General features: G+C 42.0%; 1 protein-coding gene across 2 annotated transcripts in view; it reads right to left on the bottom strand.

Moving 5' to 3' along the window:
* The window catches only part of atf6 (activating transcription factor 6), a 331,264-nt gene that overhangs the window by 104,635 nt on the left and 205,364 nt on the right, over nucleotides 1-21,265 (bottom strand). For both annotated transcript variants that reach the window (XM_067990768.1, XM_067990770.1), the window contains exon 15: nucleotides 6,890-6,974. In XM_067990768.1, coding sequence (XP_067846869.1) covers nucleotides 6,890-6,974 — 85 coding nt within the window. The remainder of the gene's footprint in view (nucleotides 1-6,889; nucleotides 6,975-21,265) is intronic.

Genomic DNA, 21,265 nt, shown 5'->3' with positions numbered 1-21,265 from the left:
AGATCTCTTCATATTGGACCTCGTAACCACCAGCTTCCCCTTCCTCCCCTCCTCCTCCCTCCCCGCAAACAGATGAAAGAATAATTATCCCGAGAATCCCACCGCCAAAGATACAAACAATGAATTCAAACACATTATCCCGTGGAGTGGTAGGGACATGACACGCTATAGCAACCAATGAGCAATCTCACTGTGGGCAATCAGCAAGTTTCCTAAGAGCAGCCTGATTCAACTTTGCCTAATTCTTCCATCCTTTCCTCCTGACAGGATAGGATGGGAATATTACACCAGGCTGCTCTTAGACAACACCCCACAACTCTGGCAGAGTCCTGAAAAAGAAGTTGCATCATCAAAAACAAAATAAGCCGCATTTCTAGGAACACTGCTTCTATAAATAAAATTTGGAGTCCACCATGCTTCAAAGCGTGAATGCGATATTACAAAAGAAATAATCAGTCATTTCAAGCAGGTTTCTTCTAACCTGGAGCATGGAATTTACAATCAAATGCTAATCTGCAAATTTCTCTCTATAACAATTAGTCTCTAATTTACCTTAAAATGAGTCTATTTACAGTAATTTGATTTAGTGGTCTAAAGGGACAAGCCAGATTAAATACTTGCTACACCTTTAGTGGGAGAATAATATGTTGTGCATTATAAGGTGTAACATTTGTCTCGTTATGAAATAGTGCATCAACCAAGTTATCAACAACACCACGGGAGTTTAACTCACAGATGATAAAATAATCCTTCTGACCAGGTTCCTGTAACATAAAATATTACTGAAATGCACAGTAAAAACATGCAGAGATAGCCAGACAAAAGGGACTAAAATATATAGCTTAACAAAAAAAAAACTTTCATAAATTATATTTTGGTATTTTTGAAAAGCAGCCTCAATTATCACTGTTAAGCTCAACAAGATCGTAACCTCCTCATCACTGCATTTGTGCTGTTTTAACATCCTTCCTCCCCTTTCCCCAACATGCCATTTTAGAGTATTTAATGTCTTGAGGGTTAGAGATTAGAAATACACCAGAAAGACTTGGCAAATTGCTTGGAAAACCACAAAAGTGTTCGATACTGGGCAATGGATGCAGATGAAATGTCTTCAGTTCTTGCACAAAGTTAATTCATGTTTTTTGGTGGAGTTAATTGAAACTTGTGTGCCAGAATCTCACTTACATTAACAATACACAAATAAAGTTGCAGCAAGGTGAAGCAGCTTGTTTCAGCAAGTGCCAGCAATTGCTGGTCTTTTGCATGGTCCCGATACTAAATCAAATAATTCTGAATGACTGGCAGAAACTATTTTAACCTGCGTGGCCATGTGTCCAATTGCCTAATGCATAGCTAACGTTCCAGTTTGACACTACAGAAAGCACCTGCACTGTCAACAAAGTAAAAAGCTTTGTACAGTATTGCTGTTGTGCCATTACATGTCATTAGCACAAATTGATCAACACCGTGGCCTTGAAATGACATGGATTATAATCATGTGCAAATGTTTTAGACGTTCAAATTAAATTCCTTTGTTTAGCAGAGGTGTTCACCTGTTTATATAGTTACAGAGAAATTACAGCACAGAAACAGGCCATTCGGCTCAACTGGGGTATGGCGGTGTTAATGCTTCACATGAGCCTCCTCCCACCGTGCCTCATCTAACTACCAGCATATCCTTCTATTACTTTCTCCCTCATGTACTTATCTAGCTTCCATTTAAATCCATCTATGCTATTTGCCTCAACTACTCTACGTGGTAGTAATGTCCGCATTCTAGCCACTCTCTGGGTAAAGAAGTTTCTCCTGAATTCCTTATTGGATTTGTTCGTGACTATCTTATATTTATGACCCCAAGTTTTCAACTACCCCACAAGTGGAAACATCTTCTCCACATCTGCCCTATCAAACCCCTTCATAATTTTCAAGACCTCTGTTAGGTCACCCCTCAGCCTTCTCTTTTCCAGAGAAAATAGCCCCAGCCTGTTCAATAGTTATAATGTCTCAGTTCTGGTACTATTTTTGTGTACACCTCTCAAGACAGTAGTGAAAGGAATTTCACATGAACATGTTTAGTATTTGTATACTAATATTGAGGCCAATGCAACCTTTACACAGTGTCCAAAAGACATTTATGGACAGACCATTACTACTACAAGATATTCTTAACCTGAGTTCCTGAATTCGACATCAGAGTCAACTGACCATGTTATTTAATTACACATTTAAACTGCTTAACATATAACTCTATTGAAAATGACACAGTGAACTACATTTAGAGCCCCAAAAATGCAATGTTACATGATTGGGAAAAAAAAACTATACCAGGGAGTAATAAGACTAACAAGCTACGGTCGGTCGTTGGGTTCAGGAGATAGTTATAATAAACTGCCTAAGCTTTATTCTTGTTTATAACATGGGAATCCCCCGATTACAGCCATACAATCACTTCGAGATAACTATTGTTGTATCAATCTGGGTATTCAACTGATAACAGTCAGAAAGCTCTCTGCTTTTATTTAGTAATCACAGGGACATTTGTGATGAAACGCTATGCTCTTCAGCCCTAGGTTGAAGGCTTGCAGTTTGCTGATGGCTGAAACATTTTTGTTGGGATCTGAAAATTTTTCTTGTCTATTCTTCAATTCTCCATCCCTGTTTGTCTATTTAAGTTGCGCCCTCCTTCATCCTGACCAGATCATGGCCCATTATAATGGAACATCGGTTTTCAATTACAACATGTACAGGCGTAAAAGGGATACTTTATGCAAATAATGCAACTTGAACAAATGTTTCATTCCAAAAATAAATTGGACAAACCCTAGATCTGTCTGGAGCTTCATTTGGATTACTTCCAAAAGAATAATTTAAATTGGAGGCAGATGCATTCTCAGCCTAAAACCTTTCAGTCTAATGAATGAACCCAATGGACATAGGCAGAAATAAATGGTGCAAAAGAAGAATTTTTTCTTCCTAAGAAATCCGACTACACCATCATAAATCCAATGAGAAACAAAACTGACTGTGAATGTGCAAAACAGCTGAACAAAAACAAAATCCTTCCCTCTACCATCTCCCCGTGTGTTGTAGCCTACAGCAACCAGCAGGCAATGAGCAATAAGAACAAAAGCAAATCCTTGGCTCATAGGCAGAGGGGGGTGGGTGGCGGGGGGGCAAAGACTTGAGGAGGAAATGTAGCCTTACAGCAAATTTTATACAGGCTTGGCGAAGAACTTGCAGGAAAGTGAATCCAAAAACAACAAACAGTGTCCAAGGATTCCATTTTATCAGAAGTTATTAACATTTGTGCTGCTGTAAATCTTGAAGCTCTTTTGAATACAGTAGATATCTGCTGGTAGCAGGCTAAGAGTGACTGAGGAAACAGTCACAGTCAAGTATTGCAAGCCATGGAACAGGAAATAACCACTGTGACTCATGATGCAGTTCGTCCTCCAACTCATTCTTTCCCAGGAACCTGAACTATGGAATTCACTGTGTTATCTTGCCTGCCTCCCACTGAATTGTAGAATCCCAGCTGAGTGTCACGTCACCACTACTTTCTAATTTATCACATCATCTCTTTGATTCTTTTCATCCTATGCGGTATCCTGTACAATACAGAATGGACAATGGCCCCTTACCAACGTTTAAGAAACAAATTCACCCAGTAAAATGTTTCCCAGTTCACAGAGAAGATGTTATAATTGCAAACAGATGGCAGCCCGAGAAGAAAATGGAGCACTGTGACCTGACCGGACTAAGTCTGCAATCTGTGCATCTATGTGGTTGACATTTAAAACAAATAGTTCACACTTTATTTACCAAAGATGTGGCATAAACAAAAAAGAATGCAAAGGACATGTGCCAGATCCATTTTATTCCATTTATGGGACAGATCCGTAACTCACAGCTCCTCCATAACATTGCACAAGCTGCCATAGATGATCAGGTCTGGGAGGGCAGCATGTATACAGCATGACTTTAATCGGAGAAGAGAAAAGAGGCAGCCTTTTCGCCACAAGGATAATAGAGGTAAGGAATTCCATTGAGATGAACAAAAGAAGAGTCACTGACAGACATTTTGAACACCAAGACGATAAGATTTTTTTTTGGTCAAAGAACACTTCTCCTGTTAAAAATAAAAGCTTCCATCTTCAGCAAGTTGTCAATCATTCCTTGCATAAGTCACGCCTGAAACTGGATGCATTACAGTGAATTGTACTTTATAACAGGTTCAACGAAGCTAAATAGTGTAACTGATAACTGTTAACACGGAGTTATTCTGAACAACTTCCTAAAACAAGCAGCTCCCACCGCTGGAATTTATTTTGTAAAGGTACAATTCTTTTGCTCTCTTTCTTCCTCTCCAAAGCAAACTTTTCCAATTCCCTTCCTCTCAAAAGGTAAAATTCCAGAATACCTATCCAACTTAATATTTCTCATTATTATTGTTTGGCCTTGGTCATTTGCCTTCACTGACTTGACACTTGTTTGATGCCAGGTCAAGAACCATCTTATTCCACACAGTATTTGATCATCCCTGGCTGTAATTATTCTCATGACTGTGTATTCCATTCTTAGTTATCCAGAGTTAATCTGCACAGTATTTGCTGGGAATCTGTTCCATTGATCTAACATTCTGTGGGATAGCTTCTTTTAAGCCCGTTTTATGTGAGCCTCATTAATTTTGTACTTGCAATTTTGAGTTCTGTGCTCAAAATGCACCTTACCTGTATTCACATCATGCATTTGCCTTAGCAATTGAAAACCTGGATCCTCTCAGGACACAAAGTGCTAGATTTTACAAATTAGCACACCAAGGGCACAGCTTTGCACACCGCGAGTGCGTATCACGAATTCAAGCGCAGCCATCAGTGTGATCCACAGGAGATGTGGGCTGAGAGTTCCACATCATAAAATCTACTCATTTTTCAAATGTAGGCTCAACATTAACAAAAGACAATTAAAAGAACTTCTTTGAGCTTTTACTTAAATAGTCTTGAAGTACATCCCAATACTTGATCAGTTTTGTTGTTAGCAGCTCCATACTGACGAGATTCTTTCAACAATTGTTCAGTTATCAATCCCTCAACTTTTCCCTTAAGAGAATGGATATTCTACCATTGTGTGCACATGTATCTTTGTCCCTGTTTCAATGTGTTTATTCTTCCATCTACCCCATTAAAATCCATCTGATGTCCGTCGGCCTACTTAATTTGTCCATCTTTCTCAAATTTGTCACAGCCCAGTATCATGGGAATATTTGGTTTATCCTCTTCATCATCATTTCCTAATCATCTCCCACGGAGCTGCTCACAGGCAGAATTTAAAACAGATCTTTCTCCCTGCTCTTTAATTCCCTCATTTCCTTTCTTTCTGTATGCCCAACACACACATCATATTGTTGTCATCTCTACATCACTGTGTCTAGGACAAAAAGTGAGGTCTTTAGTACTCAGAACTGAAGCACTTCTCCCACACTTGTCTCACGACTTCCTCTCTCTCTGGTCATACTTGACCTGGGCAGTGCTGCTCTATTCCGAGCCCAGGCATCTCTCACCTATTTGGTACTGGGGCTGAAGCCACCCCCTGGATCCACAACCCCACAAATAACCCCGGCCTGTACCTAGCTGCAGATCTTGACCCCGTCGTCCTCCTGCTGACAGACGCAGCAGCTCTGAGAAAAGTAATTGATAAATGGAGCCCTCTCAGCAAAGGGGTTCATGTCTCTTTCTCTTTCGTCATTAACCTTCCGACTCAAAAGAGGGCGAGAGACTGAGTGAGTGGAGTGAGTGAAGTGAGAGGGTATTTTTATGTATGTACGTATGGACATTCCTGTGGGTCTCTTTCTCCTCTCACTCCACCTCAATAGAGTCTCTTTTCTGCCTTTTGTGTCCCCTACAATCTCTCTTCCCCCTTGAATTGGGTAACTCTCTCTGCTCCCTCAAGAACGACATCTTCATCTTCCTCTGCTTCCCTCTCAATTGGGTGTCTCTCCCAAACCCACATCACAGAGTCTGGGGCACGTTGAACTCTTTGTAGAGCAGCTCAGTGACTTATCATTTTCTTTGTCAAGCTTTTTCATTAATTGTACAGGACTTCAGTTAGCTTCGCTTAGTCCAACTGCTGCTTTTCTGTGATCTGATTTTTCATAACTTGGTACTTAAAATGAGGAACTCATTCTTACTATGTTTGATAGAAAGAGACACAAACACACACAAAAAAAGAACAGCTGGCCTGGAATTCATCCCTGCATAACTCCATCCCTCACCACCTTCCAGCTGAATCCATCTCCACTTATCATGACTTTCTGCTTTCGAACGCTAAATCAAATCATTTAGTTAATTTGCCAGTAATTCCTTGGGCCAAAATCTTAACACATGAGTTCTAACAATTCTATTATTGTACATCCTCTGGTCTGCTCTCGTTCACCAATTTAGTTATTGCCTCAAAAGTGAGGCATGCTGATTTATGATCTCTGTGCTCTTTAGGTAAAGATTGACAGCATCCAAAGTCATGTTTTGAAGCACTATCTCCACTTGTGTTTCGTTAACTAGTCCATAATCCCTGGAATCCTGACTTAATCTTCTTTTGAGTGACAGGACAAATATCATCCCTTTCTCAGGTATAGCAGAGGAAATTTACAGGCCACCTGAAGGTATTAACAGTAATTATTGTATTGCCACTCATCTTTTCTTTGAAAATTCTCCTGTCTGCTCTATCTTGTCCAAGGGCCCTACACACATTCACTTGCTTCAGGTTTTCCCTAAAACATGTGTTATTGCTGTCTATCTGTGCATTATACATTCATGAGTAATAATGACTGGATAGTTCTGCACCATATTAATCCTCCAGTCAGGTGTTCAGCAGCCATAAAAGGAGTACTTACCATCAACATTCATTGCTGGTAGTACAAGAGACATTTTCGGTCTGGTGGTCTTGTTATGGCTGCTAGCCGGCAGCAAAAGATGATCCTGAAATACAAATAGATCAATATTGTAAGAATGCATTCTATTAATTATCAAAGATCGGGTTCAATCCTTAGGGCTTGAAGCCTGCCTTTCTTTAAAACCATGCACTTGGAAGGTTAACTCAGCTTTATTATCTTAAATAAAATTGCTAACAACTTTTTGAAGTTCAGATAACCAGGACACTGCTGCAGGAGTTCCTCAGGGCAGTGTCCTAGGCCCAACCATCTTCAGCTACATCATCAATGACCTTCTCTCCATCATAAGGTCAGAAATGGGGATGTTCGCTGATGATTGCACAGTGTTCAGTTTCATTCGCAACCCCTCAGATAATGAAGCAGTCCGTGCCCGCATTCGGCAAGACCTGAACAACGTCGAGGCTTGGGTTGATAAGTGGCAGGTAATATTCGCGCCAGACAAGTGCCAGGCAATGACCATCTCCTTCAAGAGAGAGTCTAACCACCTCCCCACGACATTCAACGGCATTACCATCGCCGAATCCCCCAACATCAACATCCTGGGGGTCACCATTGACCAGAAACTTAACTGGACCAGCCATATAAATACTGTGACTACAAGAGCAGGTCAGAGGCTGGGTATTCTGCGGCGAGTGACTCACCTCCTGACTCCCCAAAGCCTTTCCACCATCTACAAGGCACATGTCTGCAGTGTGATGGAATACTTTCCACTTGCCTGGATCAGTGCAGCTCCAACAACACTCAAGAAGCTCGACACCATCCAGGACAAAGCAGCCCGCTTGATTGGCACCCCATTCACCACCCTAAACATTCACTCCCTTCACCACCGGTGCATTGTGGCTGCAGTGTGTACCATCTATAGGATGCACTGCAGCAACTCGCCAAGGCTTCTTTGACAGCACTCCCAAACCCATGATCTTTACCACCTAGAAGGACAAGGGCAGCAAGCACATGGGAACACCACCACCTGCACGTTCCCCTCCAAGTCACACACCATCCCGACTTGGAAATATATTGCCGTTCCTTCATTGTCGTGCGTCAAAATCCTGGAACTCCCTACCTAACAGCACTATGGGAGAACCTTCACCACACGGACTGCAGCGGTTCAAGAAGGCGGCTCATCACCACCCTCTCAAGGGCAATTTTTTTTATTCGTTCAGGGAATGTGGGCGTCACTGGCGAGGCTGGCATTTATTGCCCATCCCTGATTGCCTAATTAGGAATGGGCAATAAATGCTGGCCTTGCCAGCGACGCCCACATCGCATGAACGAATTAAAAAAAACTCAGTGCTGCAGCACTACCGATTATTTGGTGCAATTTGAAAGCATATAATCCAGTCTAATTGAGGTCTTTTCCCTCCAATTTTCTCTCTTCTTCACCTCAGGGCTTAGACTCTTGTTGGGTTACCATACTATTGGTAATAGGTTTTCTCCTGTGCTATGAAGTCAACCGTTCACGATGGATGGGTTGACACAAGGAATATCAGTCAGCTACTTAACTGCAAGGGCCTGAATGACTGACACTATATGCGCACTTACCAGCTGGGGTTACTGGACAGCGAACATCAGCGTAAATCCTGGTTAGATTTTCCTCTCCCTGCCTTGGAGCACTTTTGCAATAAAAGCAACAGGGTGCTAATCATCCATTGTTTATATCTTAGATTACTTAGAGCATGATTACTCCAGCTGAGCTCAGCTAACTCAGCTCATACTGCAAATTTCTTCCTGTGTGTCGTTCATTTCTAAGGAGTCTTACAACACCAGGTTATAGTCCAACAGCTTTATTTGAAAATCACAAGCTTTCAGAGGCTTCCTCCTTCGTCAGGTGACTGATGAAGGAGGAAGCCTCTGAAAGCTTGTGATTTCAACTAAAGCTGTTGGACTATAACCTGGTGTTGTAAGACTCCTTACATTTGTCCACCCCAGTCCATCACCGCGCATCTCCACATCATAGTTCATTTCTACACTGAGCAGGGGAATAACCAAATGAGCCAGAGAGGGCGGTTTAGTGATTTTCGACCTAAAACGGTACATGGAGTGGCTTGTGACAGTCTTTTTGGAACATTCAGCACTCAAATCTCATTCAAGGAGTAGGGGGGGTTTGGGGATGAACAGGAGGGGAGTTTTTTTAAAAATCAAGCCAGTTCCTTGAACAGTCTGTGCTAAAAGCTTCCGGGGAAAGGAATTTGATAATAAGTAAAGGTTCTAAATTATGTTTTGATCAGATTATTTAGCTTTTAGGAGCAGAAAATATGACTAATTAAAATCTTTCTTAAAGCTTAACCCCTAAAACTGTGACATTATCCCTATATTACAACAGTGATGACATTTCAAAAAGTACTTAATTGGCTGTGAAGCACTTTCGGATGTTCTGAAGTCATGAAATGCACCATATAAATGCAAGTTCCTTCTTTCTTTCTTTACATCATCCGACTCTGAATGGTGTCTCATTCCATTGTTCCTGGCCACAAGTAACATGCAAGATTATACAGCCACTTCACTTTTCCTTCCCTTCCTAACTCTATAATTAGTGAGACCTCTGCCAGTTCAATATGAATACAGGACACTGGCAAAGTAGCTTGGAGTTAGACAGTACCAGTTTTACTGTTAGCTGTGAATAAATAAATAAACCTCAGAGGCAATCGCCTGCAAACCAATCTGATCTTGAGCTGGAAGCAGCCAGCTATTTCCTCGCCAGTGGCAAAGGGGAAAGTTGACCACATTAAACATTTCTTTCCTTCATCTGCCCCTCTAAAGATCATAAAACTAGAGTTTATCTGAGCCTATCGAACAAAATTCTGATATAGTTCATTTTCAGACCAAAACATACACTCATTCCAAACGTGTATTCAGAGTAACTAATGACATTTATGTTAAAATTAACCGATTTTCTTTCATGATGACTGGCACCTACACAGAAATAGGGAAATATCTAATCTAAGATATAAACAATGGATGATTAGCACCCTGTTGCTTTTATTATCAGATTCCTGCAATGATTTTTGAACATGGAACTATACCTATTCTACAACAAGAACTTGCACTTATGCAACCACCTTTCAAGTAAAGAAACGCCCCAAGATGTTTTACTGGGGAATTGGAGGACACTGAGCAGGAAGCTGGAGACAAGTTAGGGAAGGTGATTAAATGTGCAGTTGAAGAGGTTGGTTTTGCAGAGACTTTTGGCAGTGGGGGAGAGGACATGTAACCAAAGAACTCTCCTTTATGGCTGAGAACTCCTTGTCATGCAATGGAAGGGCTTGAATGATCTCCATGTATAAGATCATGGTGGCTGAAGGTTCCATAGAGGGGGAGAGGAGGGAGGACTCACTTGAGTCACAAGAGTTGACCGTGCGCTGAAAGTAGGACTGGACAATGCTGCCCCATATCCTAACTCGTATACATACAGAAGGACCTTATGAGGCTCAGATTAAATCGAAGGAAAATTGGATACAGAAAAAAACAATCCTTTCAAGTAAGCCCTAACTTTCTCCCACCAGGACAACTTAAATATTACTGTATACTTCCCACATAACAGCACAGTAAGTGAATTGGAAACCTGCCTCAGCTGCCAATTATTCTCAGTTTCCATTTCCAACAGGAATAAAAAATATTATTTGTTGCTAAGCAACGAAATAATAGCTTTCTACACAGCACTATTTTTATTTCCTCATTTTTAACTATCTTTCTCTCCTATCCCAGACTGTCTGCATTCTTACCATGCCCCTTGTAGTTATTTAACAAGTGTTGCCACAATGCAATATTGGTCCTGTGGCCAAACAGATACTAGCATTATGGTACAAGGCAGTAACTGAGTCATGGTCTGAAGGCATCATGAACCACAACAGTAGAGCTCAAGCAACATTAGAAAAACCCTGAGATCTCGCTGCCAGGCTTTTGAAATTGCTTATAATATAGACCAAGTCTTTATTACTGAATCTGGTTTGAGCTGCTGCTTGCTGACGCTGGCCGCTTACTTTTTGGTATTTCTTTGTTCTTGATGGATGATGAAGCTGTAACAGGAGCAGGCGAAAACAAACTCAGTCATAAAGGAATAAGGCACAAAATGAGTGGGGATGCAGCATTTTTTCTTGTACGTTATCAATATGCAGATTCAAGCTCATTCTAAAAAATACTTTGTCTGAAATGATCTAGCCATGTGATGAGAGAATTACACTGTACTTCTGATGGCTGGAACTGACAGGCAACGCAAATAGCAACCCCCCCACCCTCCCCCCCACAAATAAAGATCTACTGTTGCACAGAGCTAAAAGTCAGTCAATAAAAGTAATGCAAATATGTGTCGATTAGTGGTGCTGGTTGCGGGATAAAGGGATGGGCAATACAAAGTACTTGGTACGTTTGGGGTTTCCTTGTGACATTACAAGGGCTGGAAATACAGCTCGTGATGAGATTTTTTTAAAAAATGGTGTCAAAATACTAATCCAATTGTCAATTGAACGTGTACTGCTTTGTCATGCCACAATCCACTTTTATCCAGTTGGCCGCTATTTACGTTGCCTGTCAGTTCCAGCCATCAGAAGTACAGTGTAATTCTCTCATCACATGGCTAGGTCATTTCAGACAAAATATTTTTTAGAATGAGCTCTAATCTGCATATTGATAACGTACAAGAAAAAAATGCTGCGTCCCCACTCATTTTGTGCCTTATTCCTTTATGACTGAGTTTGTTTTCGCCTGCTCCTGTTACAGCTTCATCATTTGTATTTCGAAAACTTATTCTGCATTCCGACAAGTCTTGCTTTGATCTTCTGACCCCAGGAACTATGAGCTCATTTCCTGCTCAGTCTCTCATGTAATCAGGTTTCTTTTTTTTCCCCAAAGACGAGACCTTGATCTGTAATCTTAGGTGTATCATCCTCATTCCCCTCTCAAACTAAACGATTTGAAGAGATGAGTCAACACTTCCCTTGTCCACCATCAAAGTACTGAGCTGATTTAAGCTTTGTGCTGTTGAACCAGGTTTGGCACCAACATATCATGAAGCAGATTCCAACCATGAACATCACTGAGTTTCTGATCTTGGCTTGGCCTCGACAAAACACGTTAACAGTATGATTTGGGATGGAAGGGGGAGGGAAACATGGAAAACAATTTAATAAACACTATTTTTGCGCTGACTCCAGGATGGCATTAATAGAGGTCTGGGTGGTAATAACCTGGACACCCTCTAACCCAATGATAGCTGCAGGTGATAAAAGGCAAGAATTTGTTTGGGCTGGGAGGGGTGGGAGGGGGGAGGAGAGAAGAGAAATAGGGAAGAAACAAGACTACTTATAGATCATTCGAGTTTTAAATTCCTGAGTATATAATGTTCAATGCAATCGCTGGACATGGAATTGTTTAGTTGTTCATTTTTGCATTTTCTTTCTTTTGGCTGAGAGGTAGGGGACTGATTTGTGCAAGGGAACATGTCGAGTGCTACAGGGTGGTGCAAGATAATTTTATGTTGCTGACAGTACACTTATTGGTCTGAATCAGGTACAATGGTAGAGTATTGCTTTTGGTCCTCCCCTTGTTAGAGAACAGTAATAGTCCCAGGCACACACTCTCCAGTACCTGGGACAGCTTCAGAGCAGCTCGCAACACTCAGCAACCTCGAGAGGCAATAATTGTCCAACGCTTTTGTAACTGTGAATCTGAAGATCAGTCAACACTGCTTCTACGGTAGCATGTGCACCTTTACACAGCATATATCATGATGTGTACAATCTGTATTTCAGAATGGGAGAGAAATCTTGTGTCCTTTATTGACTCTCACTCATTTCTGACCAAAGCCTGTTTGTCGCGTGCAATTTTGTGCTTGTATTTCCGAGGTCCAAGAACCAGTGTAAGGTGGAAAGGAACGGAACACCTTACAGTTAGGAAAAGCATTTTTCAGCTTTGCATGAAACTGGAGTATATTTCTGCACCGTAGATCAGCAATGTGTTAAATAACAGCAAATACAGTCACTCTGCCAATAATACGTTTACAAATGCAGACATATGTGTCCTGCCATTCTACTACTAGACTCTTCAGAGCATCAACTGCTAAGTTTGACTGCACTACTTACGTCTGAACTTTTCACCTGTAACTTTCCATCCTCTGCAACTGGATGGTTTAAAATGTTTGTCATCATTAGCGATGGACAGTTTTTTTATTCATGGTGAGTGGAATAGCTGCATCCTTCCAATACTCCAACTGTTATGTTAGGACTTGTTAAATTGGCACTGTCTCACTCAATGAGTAGCACAGAAAGCACTTTCTCACTGCTTTGTAATCACGTGACACAGTGGGCCACAATGCAGTTAAAAAAAACTGTCATTGCATGGTGTAAATAAGGAATTGTACTTTCAGTACTAATGCACCGAGTTATTAGATCCTGATCATTTTTGCACATACAGATTGTCCAGTGACAGAGAGCAATTATTTATATTTCTTATTATATCAGGTTTATTTGAGGTTCACCTACCAGTGTCCCAGAATGAAGTGTAGGAAGGCAACACAAGTAATGCAACATTTTCTTCACCTTTATTTCTTTAACATTCAACAAGATGCATTAAACTGATAATTTTCACACTCATAAAATGTGGAATCAAATGAAAATGTTTATTGTGTGTCTCGGGTACAGCATCACAAATGATTCTATTCACTTGGAACAGCAGCTCACAAAGCAGGGATCGGCCCAAAGTTGATTCTCATCAACTCAGCCACGTCAGCAGCGATGTTACTGTAGCACAGCTGTTTCACATAAGCACTGTCAAGCTGGTTCCGTTAGTATGCATATGGCAACCATTCTCCGACTTTTTATTTTTGTCATGCAAAGCTGTTGGTAATTAAGGTTACAGTAGCAGTAGGTTCAAACTAGGTGAACCGACTATGTGAAAGGTCAGTGTTACAAATGTTACTTGTACACGAGAAAAGCAACCAACTTGCTGGGTCCCTTCATAGCTTCTGCCGGGAGATAATTGTGACAGTTAAAATGCAATTGCAATAAGTGTTTAATGATGTGATGATACTTCCACAGCGGAAACATTCCATTCGCTTGCTCACAACGTGAAGAAAAAAAACACCAGCCTTTGAGCCGCACCAATTTCTGCCAAATGACACTGCTCTCTTTCGGATGAGATGTTAAACCGAGGACCCATCTGCCCTCTCAAGTGGGCATATATAAGATTTTATAACTCAATTTGAGGAGGAGCAGGGGAGCTCTCCAGTCTCGGGGCCAACATTTATCCCGCAACCAGCACCACTAAAACAGACTATTTTGTCATTTATCTCCTTGCTGCTTGTGGAATCTTGCTGTGCACGTCTCCTCAAATTGCAACAGTGACTACAATTCTTAAGTACTTTATAGACTGTTGAAACATTTTGGGACGTCATGAACGGCACTGTATAAATGCAAGTTCTTTCTCCTTTCTTTGTTTATATGGCTGGGTTGTTTTGCCCCTTTCTGGGGAAAACAACTTCCATGTCCTGATCTCCCCCTTTAATAATCCAGCAAACACTGGGCTCCAGTCTGCAATATAGAGATCTGTTTTTACGGGCCTATGTTGGTATTTGTTCCCTGAAGGTCTTACTGTTTATACTTGTCCAAGAAACAGGGGGAGATTGAAGTCTCTATTGTCAGCTGCACTCCTGTAAAGTAAAATGCTTAATCTGAAGCATTTACAAACAATGAGTTAAGTGCACGATATGAAATGGATGCACCAATACTCAGGGACACTTGACTTGTTTTGGCCATCACTGATCCCAAAAACAATGAACACTCGGACAAAAAAACTTCCTGCTTTTCGTTGGAAGAAACGTGAACAGGCCGATGATGCTCAGAATGTGACACAGATGAGCACATGCCCAAAACACAAACGTACGGGATATCCGGAATGTTGGGGCAAGCGATTCCGGGAGAACTAAAACCTTTTGCGTTGCGATACGCATTTTTAACCAGTCTCTGTTTAATTTGTAGAAACTGGGATTTCTTTGACTTAGTTTATTCAGCACGTCACTCTGGTAAAAATAACTTCAAGTTTTACACTTAATTAAATGGAACAAATAAAGATGAGCAGAAACGACTATCATTTTTTAAATTCGCTAATGAGATACAGAGCTGCAGCAAAACAGACAGTGTTTCCTTTTCCAGTTCTATATAAAGATGACAGTAATTAAAAACAGGGTTCCAACTGCATAAATACTTCAACTTTTTATGGATGTCACTGGTAGGATGTTTCAAGTGATGAATGGATGTTTATTTTTGTTTTGGAATCAATGCCAGTGTACTCAGTTGGTACTCTGGCACAGAAATGGGTACGCCTGATTTATTCCAGGTCAAGCCAATCTCAAAGCCAAGCCAGCGATCTGGCACCGGTCTTCGAACACGGACTTTAGAAATCCAAGTGCAAACGTGGAAATCATCCTACCCTCTTTTCTTGAAATTAGGATGTGCAACACAGCAAATTATTGGTAGCTCCATATTAAATCAACACCTCCACTCAACTAACTGTCAGCAAAATAAAACAACATTTTAATTGATGTTTCAGTGACTGTGCAATCATCAAAGTCCTAATTTAACCAAGATGTTTTCAAAGCATCTATGGAGCCGTACTGATAATCTCCTGCAATTCTGCAGCTTTCTACAATTCAAGTTTTTGGCAAATTTATCAGATTGTAGCAGCAGCAAAATATTTTCAGCAAACCAAGCAGTGGATGATGTACATAAGTACAGGAGTAGTCCATTCAGTCCCTCAAGCCTGTTACACCATTCAATTAGATCATGGCTGATCTGTACCTCAATTTCATTTATCCGCCGTTGATCCAAATCCCTTGATACACTTACACAACAAAAATCTGTCGATCTCAGTTTTGAAAATTTTTAATCGACCCACGATTCTCAGCCTGTTGTAGAACACAATTTCACATTTTCACTACACCATGATAAAGTGCTTCCTGATTTCACTCCTGAATAGCCTAGCCCTAATTTTAATATTGTGCCTCCTTGTTCTGGATTCCCCCACCAGAGGAAATAGCTTCTTTGTAGTTACTCTATCAAATCTCTTTCTCATTTTACACACCTCAATTAGATCACCCTCAACCTTCTAAACACAAGGAAACACAAGCCAAGTTTATGCAGCCTGTCCTCATAATTTAACCCTTTAAGCCCCAGTATAATTCTAGTGAATCTGCACTGTACCAACTCCAAAGCCTGTATCTCCTTCATGAGATGCGGTGCCTCCAGATGGAGTCCGACCAAGGCTCTGTACAACTGAAGCATAACTTTGTATTCTAGCCCTCTTGAGATAAAGGCCAACAATCCATTAGCCTTTTTGATTGCTTTTTGTACCTGTCTACTAGCTTTTAGTGATGTGTGTACCTAGACACTGTTTGCTGCTTCACAGTTTCTAGTCTTCCTCCATTAGGAAAATATTCTGATATGTCTTACTCGGATCCAAAGTTGATCACCTCACACTTGCCCACATTTCACTCCCTCTGTCACTGTTTTGCCCACTCACTTAATCTATGCCCCTTTGTAACTTCCTGCTCCCATCTACAAAACTTACTGTGCCTCTTAACTTAGTGTCATCTGCAAACTTAGATATACAAAACTTTATTCCTTCCTCCAAGTCATTGTTATGTATGGTGAAAAGCTGAGGCTCCTGTACAGATCCACATGTCACATCCCACCAGAGTACATTTCCCTTATCCCTACTCTCAGACTCCTATCTCCCAACCAATTACCAACCCATGTCACAAAGTTACCTCCGATTTTGTGTGTTCTCATTTTTGCTAATAATCACTTTTGCAGAACCTTATTAAATGCCTTCCGGGAGTCCATATAGACAATATCCATTGACATTCCCCTATCCTCTATGCTAGTGACCTCTTCAAAAAATTCAATCAGACATGACCGACCCATCACAAATCCATGCCGACTCTCTGATCAGCTCATGCTTGTGACCTTCCTAAATGAAACCAACGTGCTTTCGTCGATCAGGTCTCAAAGTACAAAGGAATTTTAGCCAACGCTTTTGGTCCTGCAAAAAAAAACTGCTGCAATATGCTTTTTTCATAATACTTCAGATTGCTGGCAATGCCTTCAGGAACAGTTGTACAAAAGCTGGTGGTATAAAATGATTGACCACGTTTCTGGCTTCCTGCCACATAACACGGCCAAACGTTAATCATTGAAACTTAAGGCGCAAGACTTTCACTTGATTTCGCCGTGGTCACACTTTCTAAAAATGGTGTGGAACAGTATTTGCAGAAGGAACATTTCTTCCCATTTTTTTATTAACAAATGAAAGAGAGAAATATACCGTACAACCAAATAAAATTGTGGCAACGTGCGGCTTTGAAATGTGTGCTTGCTGAGAATGGAACTTTTTCGTGCCAAGAAGAAACTAGCAGCCAATCACAACTGATTTGCAATCACGCTCCTTTGTAATTTCCCAGGCAGCTAAAGAACCATTTAAATGTTTTAACTGTCTAAAATTTTGTTAAACCAGCAATAGAATGCATAGTTTTTATAGATATTGGCCTCACAGTAGTTTATGTAATGGAGCATTGCATATAGCAGGGGAAGGTGGCTCTCAAATATTCTAAAGATACAACATGCTTGGTAAAATCAGTGGAAGAGTGAACTCAGTGTCAACTACTGGCTGGAAGCAGCACAAGACATAGATGGACATCAAGTGAAATGTAAAGCTATTAGCAAAAATACACTGTGCTAAGTGAAATGTTAGCAAGGATGTAACGAGTAAGGAAGCAGTGAAAATAATAGTGTTAAGCAAATTACAATACACGTGCTGTGTTGCGAAAGAGAATGCCCTTGGGCCAAAGCACCCTGCCTCAATCCTCAAAGCATCCTACGCCTCAATCTTCAAAGCATCCTACGCACTCTCATCCCACGTACTCCCCGCGTGGGAGACTTCTACTGCCTCCCAAAGATACACAAAGCCAACACACCCGGACGTCCCATCGTATCAGGCAACGGAACCCTGTGTGAGAACCTCTCTGGATACATCGAGGGCATCCTGAAACCCATCGTACAGGGAACCCCCAGCTTCTGTCGCGACACTACAGACTTCCTACAAAAACTCAGTACCCACGGACCAGTTGAACCAGGAACACTTCTCACCACGATGGACGTCTCGGCACTATACACCAGTATCCCCCACGATGACGGCATCGCTGCGACAGCATCAATACTCAACACCAACAACAACCAATCTCCGGACGCCATCCTACAACTCATCCGCTTCATCCTGGATCACAATGTCTTCACCTTCGATAACCAGTTCTTTACCCAAACACACGGAACAGCCATGGGGACCAAATTCGCACCCCAATACGCCAACATTTTCATGCACAAGTTCGAGCAGGACTTCTTCACTGCACAAGACCTCCAACCAACACTATACACCAGATACATCGACGACATTTTCTTTCTATGGACCCACGGCAAGGAATCACTAAAGAGACTACACGATAACATCAACAAGTTCCATCCCACCATCAAGCTCACCATGGACTACTCCTCAGAATCAGTTTCTTTCTTGGACACACAAATCTCCATCAAAGACGGGCACCTCAGCACCTCACTCTACCGCAAGCCCACGGACAACCTCACGATGCTCCACTTTTCCAGCTTCCACCCTAACCACGTCAAAGAGGCCATCCCCTATGGACAGGCCCTGCGAATACACAGGGTCTGCTCAGACGAGGAGGAACGCGATGGACACCTACAGACGCTGAAAGACGCCCTAGTAAGAACGGGATATGACGCTCGACTCATCGATCGACAGTTCCGACGGGCCACAGCAAAAAATCGCATAGACCTCCTCAGGAGACTAACACGGGACGCAACCAACAGAGTACCCTTTGTCGTCCAGTACTTCCCCGGAGCGGAGAAACTACACCATGTTCTCCGCAGCCTTCAACATGTCATCAATGAGGACAAACACCTCGCTATGGCCATCCCCACACCTCCACTACTCGCCTTTAAACAGCCACCCAACCTCAAACAGACCATCGTTCGCAGCAAATTACCTAGCTTTCAAGAGAACAGCGTCCACGACACCACACAACCCTGCCACGGTAACCTCTGCAAGACATGCCAGATCATCGACACAGATACCACCATCACACGAGAGGACATCACCCACCAGGTGCATGGTTCATACTCCTGTGACTCGGCCAACGTTGTCTACCTCATACGTTGCAGGAAAGGATGCCCCAGAGCATGGTACATTGGCGAGACCATGCAGACGCTGCGACAACGGATGAACGGACACCGCGCAACAATCGACAAACAGGAGGGTTCCCTCCCAGTCGGGGAACACTTCAGCAGTCATGGACATTCATCCACCGACCTTCGGGTGAGCGTACTCCAAGGCGGCCTTCGAGACACACAACGCAAAATCGTCGAGCAGAAATTGATAGCCAAGTTCCGCACCCATGAGGACGGCCTCAACCGGGATCTTGGGTTCATGTCACGCTACACGTTACCCCACCAGCGAACAAATGTTATCTGTTTTTAATATAATGGGTCATTTGCTGGCTTTCTCTGCCTTCCGGATGTTTCTGCCTCTCTCTGTTTTTTTTCCTGTTTGTTTTTTTGTTGAATGTGTATTCGGGGGTTCTGCAGGTGACACCTCTCTGTCTGAACACGGTGATTGCCTTGGCAACGGGCAGTTGCAGGGGCAGTCTGTAAACACCATGTATTGTTCTATATGTATAAATGCGTAGGCTTCGAGGAACTCCTGAACATTTACCTGAGGAAGGAGGAAGCCTCCGAAAGCTTGTGAATTTAAAATAAAATTGCTGGACTATAACTTGGTGTTGTAAAATTGTTTACAATTGTCAATCCTCACTGCTCGTCTAGCACGTGAACAAAGAGTGCAACAGGTCGTAGAACTTCTGACATGAAAACTCAATTTGTGTGAGGAAGCAATCGTTTTAGATTCCGAAAGGTGCTGCAACTGTGGAGATTGCAGAGGAGCCCAGAAGTAGTAGTATTTATCATACACTCTGTAACTGTTCACAATACTTGTTACATAAACGTGTCTATGTACAATAATTGCATATTTTCAGTTTGTATGCACGTAATCATAGAAATTTACGGCACAGACGGAGGCCATTCAGCCCATCGTGTCTGTGCCAGCTGAAAAAGAGTTATCCAGCCTAATTCCACTTTCCAGCTCTTGGTCCGTACCCTTGTAGGTTATGGCACTTCAAGTGCACCTTCAAGCACCTTTTAAATGCAATGAAGGTTTCTGCCTCTACCACCCTTTCAGGCAGTGAGTTCCAGACCCCCACCACTCTCTGGGTGAAAAAAAATTTCCTCAGCTCCCCTCTAATCCTTCTACCAATTACTTTAAATATGCCACCTGGTTATTGACCCCTCTGCTAAGGGAAATAGGTCCTTCCAATCCACCCATCTCGGCCCCTCATAATTTTATACACCTCAATTAAATCTTCCCTCAGCCTCCTTTGTTCCTAAGAAAACAACCCCAAGTCTATTCAGTCTTTCCTCATAGCTAAAATTCTCCAGTCCTGGCAACATCCTCGTAAATCTCCTCTGTACCCTCTCTAGTGCAATCAAATCTTTCCTGCAATGTGGTGACCAGAACTGTGCGCATTACTCCAGCTGTGGCCTATCTAGTGTTTTATACAGTTCTAGCATAACCTGTCTGCTCTTATATTCTATACCTTGGCTAATAAAGGAAAGTATCCCGTATGCCATCTTAACCACCTTATCTACCTGCCCTGCTACCTTCAGGGATATATGGACATGCACTCCAAGGTCCCAATGTTCCTCTACACCTCTCAGTATCCTCCCATTTATTGTGTATTCCCTTGCCTTGTTTGCCCTCCCCAAATGCATTACCTCACACTTCTCTGGATTGAATTCCATTTGCCACTTTTCTGCCCACCTGTCCAGTCCAGAGATATCTTCCTGCAGTCTTCAGCTTTCCTCCTCACCATCAACCACACGGCCAATTTTAGTGTCATCTGCAAACGTCTTAATCATGCTCCCTACATTTAAGTCTAACTCACAAAAAGCAATGGACCTAGAACTGAGCCCTGCGGAACCCCACTGGACACAAAAATACCCGACCATTACCCATTGCTTCCTGCCACTGAGCCAATTTTGCCACTTGCCACTTTCCTTTGGATCCCATAGGCTTTTATTTTTCTGACCAGTCTGCCATATGAGACCTTGTCAAAAGCCTTGCTAAAATCCACGTAGACTACATCGAACGCGCTACCCTCATCAACCCTCCTTGTTACCTCCTCAAAGAATTCAATCAAGTTAGTCAGAC

This window comes from Heptranchias perlo, chromosome 9 (genome assembly GCF_035084215.1).
Source record: "Heptranchias perlo isolate sHepPer1 chromosome 9, sHepPer1.hap1, whole genome shotgun sequence".
NCBI lineage: Eukaryota > Metazoa > Chordata > Chondrichthyes > Hexanchiformes > Hexanchidae > Heptranchias > Heptranchias perlo.
This window is presented reverse-complemented; position numbering and strand designations above follow the sequence as displayed.